The sequence below is a fragment of the Fistularia commersonii genome, chromosome 10 (genome assembly GCF_037954325.1).
Source record: "Fistularia commersonii isolate RoL2024-O1a breed Wild chromosome 10, RoL_Fcom_v1.0, whole genome shotgun sequence".
Taxonomy (NCBI): domain Eukaryota; kingdom Metazoa; phylum Chordata; class Actinopteri; order Syngnathiformes; family Fistulariidae; genus Fistularia; species Fistularia commersonii.
The window spans coordinates 19,039,464-19,061,972 of NC_141293.1; the positions used below are offsets into that span (position 1 = coordinate 19,039,464).

Consider the following 22,509-nt stretch of genomic DNA (forward strand, 5'->3'; position numbering starts at 1 on the left):
AAAAAACAACCTTGATTAATACAAGTTAATGAGGAAATAAATGAGAATTCATGAAAATAATAATGATACTACTACTACTATTGCTGCTGCTGCTAATAATAATAATAATAATAATAATAAAAACAGATTGTTCCCATTTTCCACAATATTCTTCATTTTTTTACTGATTCATTTTTTTATAACAATAATGATAAAAATAAATAAATCAATCAGTAAACTCACTGTCTGAAGTTTTAAACAAAGATTGTTCCCATTTTCTACAATGTTCTTTATTAGCTTATTGATTCATTTGTTGACTTCTCATAATAATAATAATGATAATAATGATAATACATCAGTAGACTCATAATCTGACGTATTTAACAAAGATTGTTACGATTTTTCTAGAACGTTTTTTATTAGTTTATTGATCAATTTTTAGACTTAAAATAATAATAATAATAATAATAAATTAATTAGTAAACTCAAAATCTGATGTATTTAACAAAGATTGTTCACATTTTCTACAATGTTGTTAAGTAGCTTATTGATTCATTTGTTGACTTATAATAATAATAATGATTATTATAACAATAATGATAATAATAAATAAATCAGTAAACTCACAATCTGACATATTTAACGAAGATAGTTCCCACTTTCTACAATGTTATTTATAAGTTTATTGATTCATTTTTGACTTATAATAATAATAACAATAATAATAATATATCAATCAATCAGTAAACTCACAGACTTACATTTTAACAGAAATTTCCTACTGTGTTCTACATTAATTTAATGAATCATTTGTTGACTTTTTCGATGAGCCTGCAATGCAGTGATGTGTTCTCTTCCTGCAAATCTGTTTCAAATCCCAATCTAGAAATCTTGTTTAAGCACCAGATCTCTATCAGCCAGTAAGAAACCTCCACATTTTCAATGTTTTTGGCATTGCAACGCTGTCATTGTTAAGACCTCGCCACCTTTAAGCTGACATTAAGAGGTTCTGGAGGGATGGATTGATCTTATCAATCAATATCTGTGTAAAATGGATCATCAGATGCACAAAACAGCTCATTGAGAACACGCTCACACTTCTGTGTTTGCAGGCCGTGACATGGTGTAAACAGACACGGCGCCCAACTCGTGTGGTCGCTGCTGAAATGAAGACTTTATTTAAAAAGCCTTTGGGTCTTTTCAGGTAACACTATCATGCATTTGCCTGTAAAACACAAATTAAAAAAAAAAAAAAAAAAGACTAATCCGTGTGACTAAATTTGAAAATACACACAAAAGGAGTCGTAAACATTGTGTCAAATCGATGAGGAAGGAATTCAATTTTACATGCAAATGGGAAAACTTTGCATTAAAAGCTACAAATTTGATATTGTATTCTGTATATTCTGTAGAATTTGAATACAGATCGTTTTTTATACATATTTTTTTCATTATTAATTTTTTTCTCAAAAAAAAATCTGATGCTAATCACTGCAAACTCTTAATGACAAGGTTTCACATGCATGTGAAAAATATCCTACACATGTATAGAAAAGTTCCACTTTTCTTAAAAAACACCACTTTTAAATGAAAGTTTGTGTTGCTTGGGCTCTTTGAGTTGCAGTTTTGCAAAAACACAAAACGCTTTACACTTCATATTCTTGTGTAACTTTTCTCTTTTTTCCTCTATATTACATTACATCACATTACATTACACTTGGTAGACGCTTTTATCCAAAGCGACTTACAATAGAGGACATAGGGACTGCAAATAACAACATAGGGACTGCAAATAACAGTATATTCTTCTTATCATTCTAATTCTTTATCTACAACCATTTGGATGAGCTGTTTGCTAAAATACGCGCTCAGCAGTCCATCTTTTATAGTGTGTGACCGTCTATGCAGTTGATTCTAATTATTGCACTGATAACAATAGATCGAGTCCCAAATTAAAAGTTTTCTTCCTCCACCACCAATTGTCCAAAAATTCTGCCTGCTAGTTCCATAAATAGAAGTTTATTTTTCTTTCTTTTCCAAGACAATTATTTCTGCGCTGTCATTTCCTTGGAGAGACGCTTCTATTTATTTCGCTTTTTGACACATATAACTGTCCCGGACTCAGAAGTGATTAACAGTTTGATTAAATTTCAACAAGAAAAAAAAAAAAACCCTGAGTCATAATGCATCTTTGGATCATCACTTCTTCTAAGATTATAAAATAAAAAAAATAATAAATAAATTAAATAAAGTTTATCTAATCTTAATACTTTATTGATGCCCACAAGGGAAATTTGGGGTTTAAATTATACATAGATTACGACTCTTGAAGAACCCGCATTTCAACATTTTTTGTCCGTCTTCTTTGTCATATTGTTTTCTACGTCTTGAGAAATTGCTTGTTTTTTCGCTATCTGGAGGATTACTGGCATCAGCATTGCTATAATTACCACTGTCATTTTAATCCCGGTAGTAAAATCATTAGATGACGATATCGAAGGTTTTGAACGACGGGAATATTGAACACCAGACTTACTATTCTACGAATATAAAGATCACAAATATATCATTTAGATTGCAAACCAGACCTTTCAGATAACTGTGGTATTGCAGTAACACGCACTGCAAGGATGTGATAAAAAGCCCAAAAAGCTGTCTGACCCCATGAAAGAACATTTTATCAACATACTAATGTACACTTAAGGCCTCGATTAACCGGCCACTAGTAAATTTCCCTTTGACTAGTCCTGCTCTCGGTGCAGCAAATATCAAGTGAAGGGAGGCGGGCGGGGCTGGACGCTCCACGCTTTGCAAAATGGAGCGTATCAGTGTTCGGGACCGGTGACCTCATCTTACGTCAAATCACTTCATTTTGAATTTTGAAAAAAAATAATAAAATAAGATAAAAAGCGTCTGCTCTGCTCTAAGCTTTCCTTTCACAAAAGATAGAGATAAACTGTGTAAAGTACAGCATTTCTCCCTGTTTTCTAAACCGGTGAGAACGACGGTTCGTTCCTGGTTTTGTTGACGCGATGAAACGAAACACATGAAGCCAAACTCTGATTATTGACACGTTTTCAGCTTATTGATATCAGGCTTGATATGATCGGATGAGATTGATCCATCGCTAAAAACTAAAGTTCATTACTTTTCATCCCTTGCGGAGCATGAATCATCATGTCAATCTGTGGCAGCTATAAACCTGATATGGTGTGAAAACATTTCATAAATATTGTCACAAATTCTCACCAAAGCTACGCTATCATTTTAGCGTTCTTCAGACAAGTAGCAACGTTCAAACCAGCAGCCGCCACATTTGTCCTCCCATGCAGTTGCAACCTTTTCACAGCTTTTCGATTTCCACAAAAAAGTTGCATCGCTGATGATCGTCCCGATGTTTATTTTCAAAATTAGATGTATATTCTAAGGGATCCACCTCGATGGAAACATTAATTCTTGGTCTCATGGTGACTTTTTGGCCGTCACACCCCCATTACTATCACCACACTAACGAATACACACACACACACACACACACACTTTGCACACCCACACACACCTCCCTCCACAGTCAGCAGGGTAATAACTGTCACAAACGCCCCGATGCGCATGGCATGCAACCGTTCCGAATAACATAATATTGTTATAAACACACACGCTCTGTCATAGATATGTATGCTCACACACAATCAGACACACATACGCGGCGTAGCTTAGCTAAGTCAGTTACCATATTAGGAAATAATATGCAAGGTCTCACAAACATGTTCTGTTCAGTTTGGCAAATCGCACACACACAGACATAAATACAAGACATTAAGGCTTCCAGTGAACTGGAAATATTTGGCTGTTGTGAGTTTAATATTTTGTGTCTTTTTTGTATATCTGTGTCTCAGCTCTGCAGGAATGGAAACACGGATACAGATAGTCTACATAATAACCGCAGAGAGAATTTTCACACTAACTTTTAATTATATCATTCCAACTGACGAGATAAGAGTGTTTGGGAAAGTAGAAAGCAATTTCATATTTGATGGATCGAGTTGAAAATTAACAAAGAATCCTGAGCCAAGACTATATGTATATATTTCTATATATTTGCTCCTGCATCCACGCAACCTTAAGTTCAGGATAAGCGGTAGATAATGGATGTATGGATAGATGTTAGCTGCCGCAGCAACAAGTTTGAATAAATCAATCTTGGACTCTATAAACGTCTTCTTTAAAATGTGCTATTCAGAAAAAAAAAAGACCTTATTCATGAGTAATGAATCAATAGAATGATGAAAACAACTTGAATCCAAGAGTCCATTAAATCACAATAACAAAACAAATGGATTTTGAAAGATGAAGTAAAATCCAGAGAATAAAGTTCAGATTAAATATAACAGCAATAATGAAAAATAATGTTCCCCTGAAACACCTGGTATTTCCCAAGCACGCATTATATACATGTTCATCCGGTTATAAAAAGAGAAGACAAATTATGAACAAACAACATCCACATGCTTGTTTAGACTAAAGTGGTTTTCAAAGATTTTAGTTGTGGATTAAAACAGAAAAAGAATTGGATGTCATCAGCGTATCATGAAATATTTTGGCAGAACTACAAATGATGTATCCAAGGAGTGACATTCACAGAATGTGCTGGAGGAAAGACCTCAGTGGTTCCCCAAGGGTCATCGTTAGACTGCATGACTGTGACTTGTCAAAAGCTCGGCTAAAATACCAAATGACACAGAGCAGCACTTTGCACAGCTTTGCAAAGAGCATTTGATAAATGTAACAGCCAAGTCCAGCGGTAATTATTTTCACCCTTCCCCCTGAATGAACCCCATGGTGTTACAATAAAGCAATATTGTACATCTATTTATGAGGATATAGTTTGCATTTTGCCATACTTTTTGTTCCTTTGTTTAAAGTAGACAAACAAATATCATTAACATTAATATACTGTTTTCCTCCAATTTCTACCTTTTCATAGTTATTAGATTTACACAGAAGTACTCCCCCAACCACCCTACATGTATATGTATTTTAAGTGTTCAAATCAAACAACTGTTATATGATTGGCGGTACCATCACCTCTGAATACTTGTTTTTCTTTTAACTTACTTAAAACTAGACATGGTATTGCTTGAGGAAGTCGGGAGTGGCAGAGGAGTATGTTAGACTGGTGCAGGACATGTATGCTCGCTGTGAGACACTGGTACGGTGTGCCGTAGGGGTAACAGAGAAGTTCAAGATGGAGGTGGGACTCCATCAGGGATCAGCTCTGAGACCCTTCTTGTTTGCAGTGGTGATGGACAGGCTGACAGATGAGGTGAGACAGGAATCCCCATGGACCATGATGTTTGCGGATGACATTGTGATCAGTAGTGAGAGCAGAGAACAAGTGGAGGAACATCTAGAGAGGTGGAGGCATGCTCTGGAAAGGAGAGGAATGAAAGTTAGTCGCAGCAAGACAGAATATATGTGTGTGAATGAGAGGAACTCGGGTGGAACGCTGAGGCTACAGGGAGTGGAGATCAAGAAGCTGGAGGATTTCAGGTACTTGAGGTCAACAGTCCAGATTGTAGGAGAGTGTGGAAAAGAAGTAAAGAAACAAGGTCAAGCAGATTAGAATGGGTGGAGAAAAGTGTCAGGGATACAAAGAGATCGAAGACTTTCAGCCAGAATAAAAGGAAAGGTGTACAAGACAGTGGTGAGACCAGCGATGATGTTTGGACTAGAAACTGTTCCAATGACCAAAAGACAGCAGGCAGAACTAGAGGTTGCAGAGATGAAGATGTTGAGGTTCTCTTTGGGAGTGACCAGGATGGAGAGGATCAGGAATGAGTCCATGAGAGCAACAACACATAGTAGATATTTTGGAGAGAAGGTCAGACTGAGATGGATGGGTCATGGACGGAGGAGGGAGAGGGAATATACTGGCAGAAGCTTGCAGGAATTGGAGGTCTAGAGGAAGACCAACGAGAAGATTTATGGGCGCAGTGAGAGAGGATATGAAGTTAGTTGGTATGAGAGAGGAGGATCCAGAGAATAGGGTTAGATGGAGAAGGTTGATTTGCTATGGAGACCCCAGAAGGGAAAACCCAAAAGGAGAAGAAGAAGAAGAAGAAGAAGAAGATCCTCAGTGCCCTCATGGTAAAGTCCGATTTGCGCTATTACCTTTGTTCATTGTCAATGGAAGCTTAGTTTTACTTCACAAAATTAGAAACCCGATTATCCGTCAGCTGCAAGGCTGCTGATCTGGAGCCGACAATAAAAATACAAGGCGTTCTTTGAGCTTTCAGCCCACCGTGAAACATTCTTTGATTCGATATCTACGACATTGCCTTTTCTAAATATCCATGAGGTCGCTGGTTTCCTCCCTCTGCTTTCCCAGCCCTTTCAGTCCACCTTGTTGCCTTATTTCATAACAAAATTTCATTTCATATCCGCCAGATATTCCCTTTCACACACACACACCTTGTCACTCTGTTGAATTCTTTGTTAGCGTAGCATCTCTTTATCATCTGCCAAAAGAGGGCCGGACCGGCGTTCATCCACATGTCACCACAAGGCTACCGACTGGAGGTTGGTGCGTGGGAGGGCTGTCACACACACTCATGTTAGCACTTCTCTTCCTGGGTATGCTAATACACTCACACACACACACACACACACACACACACACACGGACACAATGCATGGGAACTCCTGGAAACCCGTCATCCCATGTAATAATATGGAAACGCGTGTTTGCCGATTATGAAATTGTCCGATTTCAAGGCATCAGTACGGAGGCTTATTATAAGTTTTAGAAAAGAAAAACAAACACACACCCGCTGCTCATTTAGGGATCAAAATAAATGTTTGCTAAAGGCCCTTCAATCACAACCTGTCTTTAGCCTCCATATGTGTATATCTGTACATTATATAAATGTATAATACCTATGTATGTATATATGTATATATGTGTATAAAAGTATCAGTGACTCAGATTGGTTCTCAAAAAGTAGTGAAGAGAATGTTATAATGTTAAAAGCACATCATAAGATAAGCTAAGCTAAGATAAGCTAAGCTAAGCTAAGATGAGATAAACTTTATCAATCCCCATAGGGAAATTCCTTTGTCAAAGCAGCGTAACAGTTATAATGTAAAAAAATAATAATAATAAATTATATATAATATTAAAATGTATTATAAAAAGAAATTTATGTTATATTATATCAAATGAAATGTATATAATAAAATATAAAAAAAATAAAAAATATCCAAAAATATCAAATATAACCAACAAGAGCCACAGAAAAAAAAAAAAAGGAAAAAAGGAATTATTCTCTTCTCTTTAAAAATGGTGCCACAATAACATATTTGTTCACGCACATCTCCGGTAAGCATCTGAGGGAGAGACTAGTTTTTTGCTTGAAACGTCATGCATGTGAGAATAAGAGTTTTATGTAAAAGAAAACATAATTTTGGTATGCGGATTTTTTAAAACTCTACTAAGTTGACTTAATTGGACAGAGGTTAATAACTTGGAACACCAAACTGAGAGCTTCATGCAGGAAAACCCGATGATTTTCTCCAAATCTCCTTCTGTATTCCCAGCAGCTTATTGGGAATTTCTTGTAGAACAATGACAGCTTCAATTTAAAATCACAAGCCAGCAGAAATACTTTTTTTTTTTTTTGGCAAATCTATTTCACCACCGCTTACAAAATGCCAAGTTTCTCCACCAATGACACTCAGATCCAAGTCCACTGTGACCTGACAAGTGCTTTTTATCAGGACGAGCGTAAAAGTGTCTCCTAACAGCAGAAAAGTCGTGATTTTATTCCTATTTTTTCTGTTTGAAGATCGAATATTTGAAAGTAAAAAGGTGGAGGTGAAGTCGCCCAAAACATCAGATATGAGCAGCGATCGTCTGTGATGAATCTGCCTTTCCTGCCTGTTTTATGTTGCCGATTGAAGTCAGAACACACACACACACACACACACACACACATTAAGAGACTTCATTCCTCGTTTTCTCTTGTTCTTCTCTTATGAATACAAAAGTTCTTGACTAAGCACTCACATATGGAACAAACCGGTGTGCACACACACACACACACACACACTGACGTACACCCCTACACCCACCCTTACTATGTGCAGCAGTGCTATTCTGTTGCCTAGTAACCAGGTAGAGTTTCTAGTAAGAGCCTCTTCGCTGAGATAATCCCACTTTTCTTGACTTCTCTCTTCCACACACACACACACACATGCACACGCTTGTATGCATATAATTCACACACACACACAACATATATTCAAACCCTTAAATTGCACTTTAAAGTTCACACTCAATAATGGTTCTGCCGTAAAACTGAGTTGATAAAAGTCTTCATCTTGGTGTAACAATTATCTTGGAAACTCTGCAGCACATCTGGTTTTCCCCAAACAAACACTTCCACACAGCACACGCGTGCACACAGGCCCATTTTGTAGACAAAGCGAAGGCACGTGCCGCAGAGCGTAAGAGGCAAAGAAGCAGAGAAGCTGCAGTTTTCAGCTCCCTGAGGAGAAGCGGTGGATTGTCAGGATATCCAGCTTAACCCAGCGCAAAAAAAAGCACTTCTGAAACACACACACACACACACATACGTCCAATGAAAATTGGTTTATCAGTTCGAAAAACAATGGTCGTGGTAAGAATAAACACATCGAGGTTTGGTTAGTTGGTGACTCTGAATCCCATCGCCCCCGGCAACCACCTCATGTTCAAAAAACAGCCATTATTGTTTTTGCTTATAAAAATCCATAACCTTAGAAACATAAAAAAGAAAATCCAATCCCCTGAATATCAATATCATTCTTCTCCTCAACATGCACCTTTAACAGACATGTCGGAGAGAGAAATGGAGGATTTTATTCGCTTCGGTAAAAGAAAGAAAAAAAAAAAAAAATCATTGCAGCAAATATGATGCCCGTCTCTTTCTCACTCACATGCATGCAACGCTGTGCTGTCCGCATCGCCATGACAACCCAGCGCTAGATGCTGATGGGTTCCCCAGATCTTTTTATTTATTCATCTATCTCCGCATTACTCTTTCAGAGACGTGCATCCTGACACACGTGCGTGCACGTAAATCCCGGTAAATACCGGTTTCGATCACCAGAAGGAACATGTGGATCTTCAAAACAAAACAAAAAAAAAAAAAACGTCAACAAAACAAAACAAGAAGGTCTTTAGGCAGATTGTTATGAGCAATTCTTGTTTCCAGCAGATGAAAAGAAAGCAGTCCATACAAAGTAGGGCATTACAAGTCCGCCGCCTCACACTCCCCTCTTCCTGTGTGTGTTTCTGTCATTCCAGCCATCTCTCAGACAGTAATGTGATCAGCAGCAGGGCGAGGGGCTGCTGTGTTATTCATGTGGAGCTCAACTGTGGGGAGACTGCTCAGAACATCAGGAGCAAACAGACGCAAGCTCCGTCTCTCACACACACACACACACACAAGCTCATTAAGTACAGCAGCACAGCAACTTAAGAGCAAAAGCAACAAGGCAATGTGACCTAAAAACATAACTGAATACTAAGTATCCTACTGGAGAAGGGAAGGAGCTCCGGATCTCCAGCGAAGCTTCTGAGATGATGCCCCTTCCCTGACCAAATAGTTCTCCGGAGAAAGAAACACGTTATTGGCGGTTCACCTTGAGGACCCCGCTTGCGTGGAATTGTGTTGTAGGTGATTTCAGAAATTCTGTGAGTGATGAAGGGCCCTTTGGTTATAGCTCAGTTTTTCAATTATAGCCGCTGACATCGTTCTTTTACGATCAACTGCCCGTCGAAATCTAGGTTTACGGAACTCTATTCCACCCTTTGGTCACCGCATCATCAATCACCAACAAGAAGCGTGTGTGAACTGATCAATAGAGACCAGCAGCCACTTCATATCCGACTCAAAAAACTGCCCGGCGATTCATTTTGCCAAATGACAATAAGGTTTGTCTCAATATCTTTAGGGGTCCGACATCTTTTTAGGGTTTTGATGGTGTATCTCAACAATGGCCGCCCATTTTTTGACTTATTTTAAACACTGGAGATTTTTTTATTTTATTGTTATATTTATTTCCTTTAATTTTTTATGATTTTTGTGTTATCTTATACTTACACTTGAATGCCAAAATAAATTGCCAAATAAATAACTAGACTCGTGTTACATTTTTTGCTCATTTTGGGTGCTAATTTTGACGATTTTTTTTTTTTCTTTTTTCGGTGTGACCTTTTTAGTTCATTTTGAAAATGATTTTCCATGTCATCCACCATTCAAAAGGTGTAAGAGAGCCGACCAACTTATTAGAAACACTTTGAAAAATTTGCCAACCTCGTTTTCAATATTTTATCCAAAAATGATTTGTACCCAATAAGATTCCAGAACTGTAACCATAACCGAAAAAATGTTCTGCCGCTGAAACCAATGATTCTCAGGTTGATTTGCGTCAACTTAGTAAACCAATAGTTTGACAGCTGGAAAATTCTCAGTAATACTCCATATTAAGAAAATGAAAAGAAAAAAAAGGACTAAATTCAACAAATTGTTGAATCAGAAAGTGTGACGTTATTACGTTAGAATTCATCTAAAGTAAAATGAACTTTTGCTCCTTTATTAACTGAAAATCTGTTCACAAAAGTGGCATGAAATTGTTAATTATAAGTTCTGACTTTACTTGAAACACATAAAACTACCTTAAGAATTAGTTTAAAAAAAAAAAAAGAAAAATGTGTCAAAATTGACCTTTTTATTTGTTTAGAAATTGACAATAAAATGGCAGGAAAAGTGAACATTTCTCCATCCAATGGTCAAATTGTCATTCAAGCCATAAATATTATGTTATTTACTGGTTTGATCTTCCAATCCACCAATTTCACTCCTTTTCATGAACTGCAATAAACTCCCTTTGATGTTCTGTTTGATCACATCCATGATCTCCATTTAGTAAATGAATCGAAAAAATAAAAAAAAATTAAAAAAATGACCACACTTCTCAACCGTCATCCAAACATGACGTAACCATGGCAACAATTGCCATGAATCCCTCCCAAAGTGGTAAAACACTGATACTACGGGGATTCTGACTGTCAGCCGGTGGCTTTTTCATCTGTGCTTGACTGTCAACTATTTACAAATATATACGTACATATGAATGTCTTTTTGACATTTATCTATCTGTAAATATATGTTAATATATGTAAATATATAAGACCGTTTCAGATAATTAGAATATTTTGATAAAGTTCTTTATCTTCTGTAATGCGATTGAAAAAAAACAAAATTACTTTCTTATGATATTCTAATATTTTGAGATTGGATTTTGGATGGATGGATGAATATGGATATGTATATTGTATATCTGCATATGTGCATGCATACAGTATATAATACACATTTACAAAGACAATATATTTATATATGATGATAAATATGATGATCTAATAGATCGATAGATCGATAGATCGATAGATCGATAGATAGATAGATAGATAGATAGATAGATAGATAGATAGATATAGGACTATCTCATAAAATTAAAATAGTGTGATAAAGTTCTTTATCTTCTGTAGTGCAATTAAAAAAAAAATGACTTTGTTCATGATATTCTGATATTTTGCAATAGGATCTTTGAGTTTTCTCAAGATGTAAGCCATAATCAGCAATATTAAAATAATAAAAGGCTTGCGATATTTCATTTGTAATAAATCCAGAATGTATGACATTTTTGTTTTTGTAACTGCATTACAGAAGATACATAACTTTATCACAATATTCTAATTTTCTGAGTGTATGTATATAGGAATATATTGAAATACAACAAAGAGTGATCAAAACCCAATTCCAAGACATCAAATACTGATTTTTAGTGAGCAGTGGGATGTGATAGAACTTAATAGCGGCTTTCTCTCTGGATTAACCCGGTGACTCTCCATAGCTGCAGACTTCCACTCTATGCCTTTTGACCTTTGACCTCTGATACAAAGACTCACGCTTCCTCCTGACTCTCAACCCGGCCGGATCCTGAACTGGAGCAGGAAAAACCCTCGATTTTATAGATGAGCTCAACAAAAGTAAATGTAAATCTGCAATTTATTTCTGGCAATAATTTCACCACCTTTCATTGTAAAAAAAAAAAAGAAATAATAGTAATAATAATAACTGACAGGCGCATTTTTTTTTTTTTGTCTGGAGTTTTCTGTGGAGACAAACACAAGACTCCTCAGGCGGGAAAAGGGTCGCTGTCTTAACACGTAGCGTAAGTGATCGCATATAAATGTTTATAGACATGAAAGTCATTGCCATTAGTTCCACATCATTTTGTGAAGCAGCATGTAAACAGTGAGCCTGGAGAATAAACAGAGATCCTGCTGCACTGGAAGTAATCCTACAGTACACATACTTTAAGACCTAGAACACGCCAGACATCCACGCATAATCACCTCCAATTGTAACAAAAAAAAAAAAAAAAAAATTGTTTTGTATGTTAATACTATATCTATGAGAAATAAGCGCGTTTTAAATGTAATTAAAAATTTGGATAAAGTTAAAGTCAGGGAATAATTTTCAAGAACCCTTTAGTTCAGTTCACTTCAGTTCAATGCCACGGACAATAAACCACAACAAATTTCCTCTATTTTGCCATAAAAAAAACAAAAAATTTCAGACATCTCTTGGTAATTTCATCAGCAGCCCTGCATTTATAAAGATTAAAATAAATAATAATATAAAATAGCTTCATCATAAAAGCAGCCCATAATAAACCTCAAAATTAAAATCTATTTTGCACTTCACTTATGATAGATAGATATTTGATACAATTCTATAATCCATTAATAATACAATAGACTACCTACATATACATTCAAGCACGCATATCGCACACATAGATGATGGAATGATGAAATGTGTCTTGCGCTCCCTAACACACACCAAGAAAATGCAATAACTTTAAATTATTCAAGAAGATATGGTTAGAGAGGAGAAATACTGTCAAAGTATCTCTGACTGCATTGCATGAAACCAGCCGGATGAACAGTCACAGCTTCCGACGATCACGTCCATTAAGATACGTAAATAAAAAATGATTGAAAATAATCAAACTAGTGTAACTAGTTAGTTAAATAAGAATTCAGGTGTTGTCTTTCTGTAACATTAGTGAACAACAATCCAGGAAAGTCTATTTCTATAACACAGGGACACAAACAGGGGGTTACACAAAAGCTCTCACAGTGTGTGTGCGCGTGTGTGTGTGTGTGTGTGTGTGTGTGTGTGCCAAAACTTTCTTCATTATTGAGGCAGGATCAATCTGTCTCTGCAGTGAAACACACCTCATGATCTCCAATCTGCTGTCATCATGAACACGGGCCAAATATAATGAGTCACTAAAAACACACGTAGGAAATGTGTGGAGAAGCTGAGGCGTGCACTCTGGTCCTGGCACCATGTTCAATACAGCCAGAAAGGATAAGATAGTTTCCATTTTTTATATTATTATTACATTTTTAGCAGCTGATTGAATAAACGTCTCCTTTTCTTTGATGCAAGCGCTTTTTTGAGGGAACGCGCGTTTTACTCGATCTCGCTTAAGGAGGAATGACCAAAAATGTATGAACGTGAATTATCGTGGATTTATTTCCCTCATGATATGGGTTACTTGAAATATAATTCCCCCATACAACTAAAATACAGATAAACTGATGTTTTATCCACCTTTTATACAACTTAAACTGACCGTACAATTGTGGATTCGCGTCAATACGAATCGTCAAAATGCTTTAATATTGAAACTTTCATTAAACGCATCGAGATGTCATGCAAACTCAGTGCTGACTTGACAAACAAAGAATTTTAATCAAGCATTTCCGCCGATTGATTTTTCGAAGATATATGAGTGGATCATCGGCGTATAACAATGAATTTACCATGATAACGACCAGGAGGGCGAATCTAGATGTAAAACCCGACCGGATTCTAGTTATAATAATGTCAAGAGGTTTGTTTGGATCGTTGTTGCTGTTATTGTTATATGAAAATTCAATGTTTGGCAAGTAAATGTAAATGAAGAAAATGATTAGCCATGTGTTAGTTCTTTATATTGCTATAAAACTATCGTCATCTATTGTTAGCGGCTCGGTAGCTTATGTTTTACCGAACCACCTCATGACTACATGGTCATTTACAGGCTGCGTTCCGTCCATTATTATAAACCGATGCACTGACGTGATGATAAATTCTGGCACAGTCATGGTGACATTATCCAAAACTTAAATCAACACTTGCTAATAGACGCAGTCATTTATACACAGAGACAAAAAGACCTTTAACCCGTGACTGATACGGGGGATAAAATGATACGATAAAAGCGGGATATTAAAGTGATTACCCGCTCCATACGGAGGCTTATTACGATTTAAAAGTCATGTGTTCACGCTAAAATTTAATTGCAAACTTTACTTCTCTGAGGCGGTTTTAAATTTGTAATAATCCCCAGCGGACCGATTGTGAAGCCATTGAAAATGCCAAACACCTCGCAAAAATCCCCCTGTACTCCAAGCACCATTACACAATGTCGCAATTTCTATCCGTCTTAAAACGGAGCCTCGGTTTGTTATCCATTTTTAATGTCTCCTGGATATTTTTTTTTTTTTTTTTTTTTTTTGGGGCTCACTTGTTTCAGCCCCCGGGCCTCGTGTTCAACCAACGGAGAGCGGCTATTTCTTGTTCAGCCTCTGTTTTTTGCTGTTCTTCTGCACAACGAAGCAGAAAATCCATCTGTCACATTCGGGAAAGGGTTCGGCAAGATGGTTAAAACTTATTGAGGATTGGTTCGTTTTGCATGGAAATGTCTACTAACTATTTTCTAATCAATAGGTATGAGATTCTGAGGATTTTTTTTTCTGATCGGACTAGTTTTTGGAAGAAAAATGTTCTTATGTGCAGTTATTCCAGGTGTGTTTTGATATTATTTAATGGGATTTACCTCCGCTAAAATGGCTAAAATATGTGAGTATATGTGAGCGTGTCCTCATATGGGGACACGACGTCAAACGGGGTAAATAACATGGAAATCCTCTTAAATATTAAAATTAAAAAAATATCAAAATATATTAAATATATATTAAATATATTAAAAAAAATATTAAAATATAAAAAGTATTAAAATGAATCCTCACATGAATCCTTTCATTAGTAATAAACAAACCGTGTTCGACCCCAAATCTGATGTAAGCGGACTCACGTTTTATCATCTCTCTTGCCTAAATATTCAGTCTTGTAGAAATTATTTGCATTTAATATAGATCTGATGAACACGTGAGCCTCGCAGCGAGACGGTCCCAGCTTGGATTGCGACCTGGGAGCTTTTTATGCATGTTCTCCCCCCACCGGTTCGTCTTCTGGTTTGCTGACACCCTAAATTGCCTGGCGACTGGTTCTACGTCTCCTTGTGATCAACCGGCGACCCGTCTGGGGTGACCTCCACCTCTCGTCCAATGACGGCTGGGATACGACCCAACCCCCCCGCAACCCTGAGTGCTGAATAAGAGATATAGCTAATGGAAGAATGAATGATATATGCAATAGCATTGGAATGAGCCAAATGAGCTTCAACCCTCCGGGGGGCGTCGGGATTCCTCGCCAAATCATGCTGGTTTATTATGAATTGGATGTAATGATCTGGAGAATATCTAAGATGAATCAATAACACTGGACAAAAAAAAAAAAAAAAAAAACCTGCAGAGTATATGTGTTGTTTTCCATTTAGAAAATAATTAGAAATAATTCCGGTGGATGGAATTTGGAATTTCAGTTGAAGCTAAAAAAAAAAAAAAAAAATATTCAATGAAATAGAAACACAGACACATGATGTCTGAACCCCCTCCGATGACCAGGGAGGGCGGCGGCCGGCCGATCAATAACGGTGAGCGTCGTAAACATGACGGATGAGGAACGCTATTGTGCTGAAATGCTGCTCTGTTAATTGTGAGCAACTGTTGACCCGTTTTTTATTGTCATGTGTGATTAGTGGCTTTCCAAATAGGGATTACATGGTTTGCGACAGCGGGAGCAGACTGTGCGGAATCTGGACTTTCTGTTGCATAATTCTGCACCGGCGGTTTGAAATTTGGGGAAAAAGTATGACTCAAGTCCCTTCATCTCTTTTTTTTTCTTTTTTTTTCTCCCTCTTGCCCAGGCAGTCCAAGAATGTAACTAATGTGTTCTAGCTGTAGGTTGGATGACAGAGCATTTATGCTGTGAAATGTAGTTATATAAACCACCGAGGACCACCAACTCTTTACTGCTTATAAAGACATCCTGAAAATATACACAGAACGAGACAATAAGGGCAGTAAGATCGGGCCTTGAGATAAAAACTCGTTTCCGGCCAAAAAGCAGAGGTTACGATCCCGATCCGAGCTCCAGACGGCGGATCTTATTAATACCGCTTCGCGTCCGGGCACAAAAAGTCCCGGTCGCGCACCAAAACGTCCAGGATCGACTCGAAATCTAGAATCGGGGTTTACTCGACGGAAATAGAGTCCCTCGGCGGACGAACGTCAACGATATCTGTCTTCCTGAAGTGCTTTGCAACGACACAAAACAGATATAATATACCATCTGTCAAACCGCAGGCCGCCGAGCCATGTGTTTAAGTCTGCGGGGTTTGTTTTCCTAGACTCACAGTAAGTAGGTTTACATGGAGGGTAATATTCATGTTCTGTTCGGTTGAAACGCCGGGATTGTGTTAAAACGCTCCGTACAAATACCTTATTAGAGACAAAACTGACCGATGTGATTCTGTCAGTTTCGGAGGAGATAAACCTTTGCCGTGGCCTCCGGCTGAGCCTCCGGTCTCTCAAAGACCGACTCCTTCCAGTTTTGTTTTGTTAAAATAACGCTGACTAACGCCGAACACTTTTTTGAAGAAGGCGGACTATAAAACGGCTCTAAATCTCAGCGATGTAAAAAGTAGATGGAGTTTTCGGCTCACTGTTGCTCACCGGCGCACCGGACTTGAGGGAAATTCACCGAAATAAAACAACCGACTTTACGGTCACGGCGTGAATAAATCTGTTCAAAGTCCCTTCGGCTGATTCTCTGCAAGCAAACACTCAGCAGCAACGCAAATAGGGTTCAAGTCAAATAAGTTGTTGTTTTGTTTTCTCCCGAGTCGGATTCGGCGCGCGTTCCGCCTCATTCAACCCCTCCGAGCGAATCACCTCAGCATTTACTTTGCAGATACTTCACCAAAATAGTTCACGCCTACATAGTCTGTGCTCCAAACACCTACAACACTTCTCTGAAGTATTTGAAAATGTACTTGCTTTATGTTTACCTGGACATCGGGTGCTTTGCGGGCCCGTAACGCTTTACCTGTGTAAATTAAATAGAACTTTTTTGGTTTTTAAATCTCTTTGTTGTCCCTTACTGGTCCCTCAGTTGACTCAACTCTCATCTGACCAAAGCTAACTTTAATATACGTTTCTTTTTAGTATCTTTGTCCTGACTCATAAGATAATCTCCTCTTGAAGAGATCAAGTTAGTGTCTCTTCAGATGTCCTTCCAAATGTAAACCTTTACGATAAACACGGTTAAAGCAAACGCCTTTTCTGCGTTGTGGTCTCTTATGACATTATATTGTTTTATGCTCTGATAGCTGCCATTTGCGGATGCAATCAAGAATGCATCGTCCTCGTACGAGGACTCGGTATCGCGGCAGGTCGAGCTACAAAATGTACCGCCGAATCACAGCTTTATAAAGATATAAACTTGCACGGAACCCCGTGGATTCTTTGCCGTATTCATCTGAAACGAGACGCATTTTGGACGATATCCAAATTGCTGTGCAGGACTGCCAACTCAATCCCGCAATATTATTATCAAACCAATCTCAGATAAGACCGACTGCTTATACCAGAGCAATGACTCATGTCGTATTTTAAACTGAATCAGCCGCCCTTTCCTGTGAGGAAAAGCACAACTTGTGTTTTTTTTTTTTTTTTTTTTTTTGTTTTTTTATTTTGCTCCCCATTGAGGCCTATCTGAGCTTCGCAGTTTTGAGTCTTGTCAAGATGTGTTTGGTGAAACAGCCGGAGGCTCAAAAGGAAACCTCCGGTCGGTTTCCGACAACATCGGTAAGTCGTCGAAGCGGCTGCTCGGTCCCTCCGGAAGAACCCGCCGTGCACGTGCGCTCGCGCTTTACCGCCGTTGAGCCGTGACATTTACGTTCAAAGCGAGCGTGTAAATGCTGTTCTGTTACGATATGATATATAAACCTTTTTTTCACGCTGTTTTACGCAGCTCTCATCCGGCCAATCGTGATAGTGACTGGAGATTTAAGAAAAGGGTGCATACAAATATATCGATTTTTTTTTTTTTTTTTTCCAGATCTGAAATTACCCGGCCAAGTGACGAGATTTGTTTAACCCTCATATTATGTTTAGGGTCAATTTGACCCATTTCACCCATTGACCCAATGGGTGAAATTGACCCTTAACATAATATGAGGGTTAATCACTACTTTTGTCGAGCGAATGGTCACGAATCCCAGTTGCACCGTCAGATCTGCCCGGATAAACGACATACATCATATAAAAACAGTTAATTCCTGGCAGGAAGCTGGCGATTCAGGTTATCTCTTCATTTTCTTTCGTATCGTATTTCCTCTGTGTGTTGTAAGACTGTCACGCTTGTTTTTTTGGGCGCTAGCCGATGGGATGAGCCTCCCTGCTATCGGCTCGCGAGTCTTTCTTTCCGACGCGATCAAACGTCTCTAAAACCGTGAAGAAACCAAAGGAATTAAAAAGAAAACGTGACACATCCATCCAATCCATTGATCCGTCTCTAATAACAACTATCTTAGCCGCAACTGATCGCACAACCGCTGCGTGGATCCGTTTGATTCACGTTCATGAAAATATCCAAAAACTACTTGCAAGAGTTTGCCTCCAGGGGTTTCCACATCTGTGGATGACAAGGACGCTTCTGCCTTCACACCTTCAGCAAGAAGAAGAACCCAAAGCATCAAATATTCCTCGACGTTCTTCGCTATAAACGCAAAGTCCGACAGCCGCGGACTTGCGATCGGCCTCGGATTGATCGAGTATCATGCGGCGATTTAACAAAACCAAGGAAATGGCAGCAGCGCCCGAGCCGTAACAAGATAAACACAAAGAAAACGCTTTTTATCATTTCGTCGGTAGTATTACAATCTTAGTCGTCTGCATCCGCCTCGCTGCATCACGACCGTATTCCAGCGGTTCCTCCGTCTTAACATTTCTTTCTTCACGGTGCTCGGATTTGGATGTACACTATGTTCTTTTTGTCGCTGTTCCCGCGTGGTTTAACATCCCACAGATGAGAATAACGCCGGCAGGATATTCATTTGAGGGGTAATAATAGCTACAAAAACAACCGCGAGTGAGTACAAACTGATTTTTCTCCGAGCGACGTTATGACGAAATGTCGGCCCCTCCCACGTAAATAAGTCCGTAAGTAAATCGATACATGATTAATAATGTGTGTTTTGAGTCTGTCTATTCAAACCATTTCACAGTTCAGGCCTTCAACTCTCGCCGCTGTTGGAACCAAGAAAAGGATATCGATAAATAAATAAGATGGCAAATCAAATGTACGATATCTGATGATTTCCAGAGGTGACCACAAGTGCACGTGATGCTCGAAAGCCGGCGTTCATCTTCCTCCCAGAGCCTTCAGCGAGTGTGAGATGGACGACACACTCGCTGCCGCAGACCCTCCACAAACCGCTCTTTGGCCGCCGAAGCGCTCCAACACAACAAATGCGCTTTTGTCGAGTAGACAAAGCGCAACGCGGTCGTCTGGTGACGCTTTCTACCGAGACAAGTCTGGATTCTGGTTTACGATGTTCACCTGTTCAAACGCTCGGCGACAGCTGCCTGTTACCGGGCGGAAACCCAGAACACCGGAGCCTGACCTTTGACACCAACGTTTACAAAACGTCAACCAAAACGAGTTTCCTTTCTCTTGACCAACCAAACTCAAACTCAACAAAACCATCGTTTCGCCTCACAGGCCCCGGTTTCAAACCCGTCGGAGTCGAAATCCAACCGTGCAGGTCGGAGAACGCGCCGATTCTTACCGGTCGCCGCCCAAATTCCCGGCGCATGAAAGGATATGGGTTGCAGACGATACGAAGACACCAGTTGCGAGGCCTGGTGGTTTGCTTCAAGCAGAAGAAGGCCGTGGGAGCCAGAGCCGGATAGGGCTGCTGCTCCTCCTCCTCCGAGACGCAGTCCGGATCCCGAATCGGAGCTCTGATCCGAACCCCCGCCGCCTCCGGTTCTCGCTCTTCCAGCTCCCGAACTTCAAGACTCCTCTCGGCTTCATCGTCCCCGTCCGGATCTCGTCCTCCGGGGTCGACGTCGCGGCCCGGGACGTCGTTCCGAATAGAGAGCCTCACCTCCTCCAGCACTTCCTCCGGCTCCTGGCGCTCGGCGTACTGAACGTGCGCTCTCCCCTCGCCATCAGTCATGATAGAGCATCAGGCAGAGTCGCACTGAAGGGAGGTCAGGGGGGAGAGAGGTTAGACCGAGGTGGGAAGCGGGAGGGGTGGAAAGACATCATCGCGGTTGAGGACGGGGGCAGAACAAATGCAGAAGAAGAAGAAAAAAATGAAAAAATCACGGCGGCAAGAACTTGGCGAGAATAAGCGACGAATCCCAGCGAGGTCCTGCTTCAAACACCCCCCCCCCCCCCCCCAAAAAAAAAAAAAAAAAAACACCCCGAAACCTCCGGCCCGCCGTCACTAAGCAACAAAATGACTCGATCCCAAACAATTCTCCGGGAAATCTACTCATCAAACAAAGTGCTTCATCTCCACCATCAACTCTTGTTTTAATACCTTTAGTCAAAATAGCAAACACACAAAAATATATATTTCAGTTCATTTCAGCACTAAATTGACTGTACATATTATATTTTCTCTCCACCCCTCCGCTCTCTTTCCCTTCCTGTTGCTATGTGATTGAACAGATGGACTGCTCTGTCTCCGGTCTAGCAGAGGATTTTTTTTTTTTTTTTTTTTTGCCCACGCCACGCAATGGTGGGCTGGGAATGCGCAAAATATAGGATAGAGATGAAGGAGGGGAATTATTGCTTAATGGTAATTATTGAAATTGTGTAATTCAAAATGGGTGAAATGAGCGAACGGGCGGACTTTTTTGAATTTTTTTTTCCTTTTTTTTTTTTTTTTTTTAATTTATTTTATTTTTCTTTAATGGATTTTATCGCCCGTCGTCCGCCGCGCCGTGCAAATAAATTAAAAAAAAAAAAAGCGCATCCAACGCTCGGGACTCCTGTGCGCGCTCCGGAAAGGATTATACGCAAAAAAATGGGGAGGTTGGGGGGGGGGGGACTGGAAGAAGGGAGGGTAAAACACACACCCGTTGGAAAAGTACTTAAAGATGCATTTCTAACGGCGTGGGAGGCAATAAGACCCCCTTCCCGTGGGGCCGGTGCGCCCACGGACACCACCTGTGATTTTCTCTCCTGCCATCCAAAGTGGGCGCAAAGGAGGGGAAGAAAAAAACGTCTGGTTACACGCACACAAAGTTCATTTTTTGTAACAATACCTTGTGAAGACGGAATCGGAAGTTCCAATAAGCATGATCCGTGACTTTCCGTGTTTTCTAGCGCATCCAGATGATTTTTCCTTTTTTTTTTTTTGGCGGTGTGTGTGTGTGTGTGTGTGTGTGTTCTCTCCCAGCAACCTCTCCTCTCCCTTCGCTCCAAAATATCCGCTCCTCTTCGGTGTTTAAATATTATTATTTTCTTTTTTTTTTGATTTTAAACGTAATCCTGGAGTGTCGTGGTCCAAAATCACCGAAAAAAAAAAAAGAAATACACGATCACAACGCGTCGCCGTGCGTGTTGGATTGGAAGAAGCCGCTCTCATCCATTCATGCGTCCATCCTTTGCGAGGTGTAGGTTACGCAGCGTGGAGCCGTGGAGCGCGCAGGAGGGTCGGACCGTGCGTGTGCGTGTGTGTGTGCGTGTATGTGTGTGTGCGTGTGTGTGTGAGTGAGTGTGTGTGTGTGTGTGGGTGGGTGGGTTGCTCCGCCGTGGACGATCTGACACTGAAGAAAAACTTGGCCGAGGAGCCGGGAGCCCGGACACGTGACGTGACGTGACGTGACGTGACGCCCGACTCCGGGGACGGAGAGTGGGAGACACGGGCGCAAGCGCGCGTGCGTGCGTGCATGCGGAGGGAGAAAACACGAAGTCTGGCACGCATGGATTTCACGCATCACTACGAAACAGAGAGATACACTGGAGGTCGAATCTATACTGTAAATACACCCACCGTGTGTGTGTGTGTGTGTGTGTGTGTGTGAGCCTGCATTTATGTGTATGTACCTGTACCTTGTGTGTATTTATCGGATATATATATACACGTTGGCAGGGGTGGGCAATTATTTTGTCTGGCAGGCCATATTTCTTATTTAATTTCTCTGCTTGGGCCAAC

At 39.7% G+C, this 22,509-nt stretch overlaps 1 protein-coding gene across 1 annotated transcript in view; it reads right to left on the reverse strand.

Annotated features, from left to right (window-relative positions):
* The window catches only part of cacna1ha (calcium channel, voltage-dependent, T type, alpha 1H subunit a), a 152,277-nt gene extending 130,187 nt beyond the window's left edge, over positions 1–22,090 (reverse strand). The window contains exons 1-2 of the mRNA XM_086154214.1: positions 21,617–22,090; positions 20,162–20,541 (exon numbers count right to left, since the gene is read on the reverse strand). Of these exons, the coding sequence (XP_086010340.1) occupies positions 20,162–20,517 (356 nt within the window). The 5' untranslated portion in view covers positions 20,518–20,541; positions 21,617–22,090. The remainder of the gene's footprint in view (positions 1–20,161; positions 20,542–21,616) is intronic.
* Between the last annotated feature and the right edge of the window lie 419 nt (positions 22,091–22,509).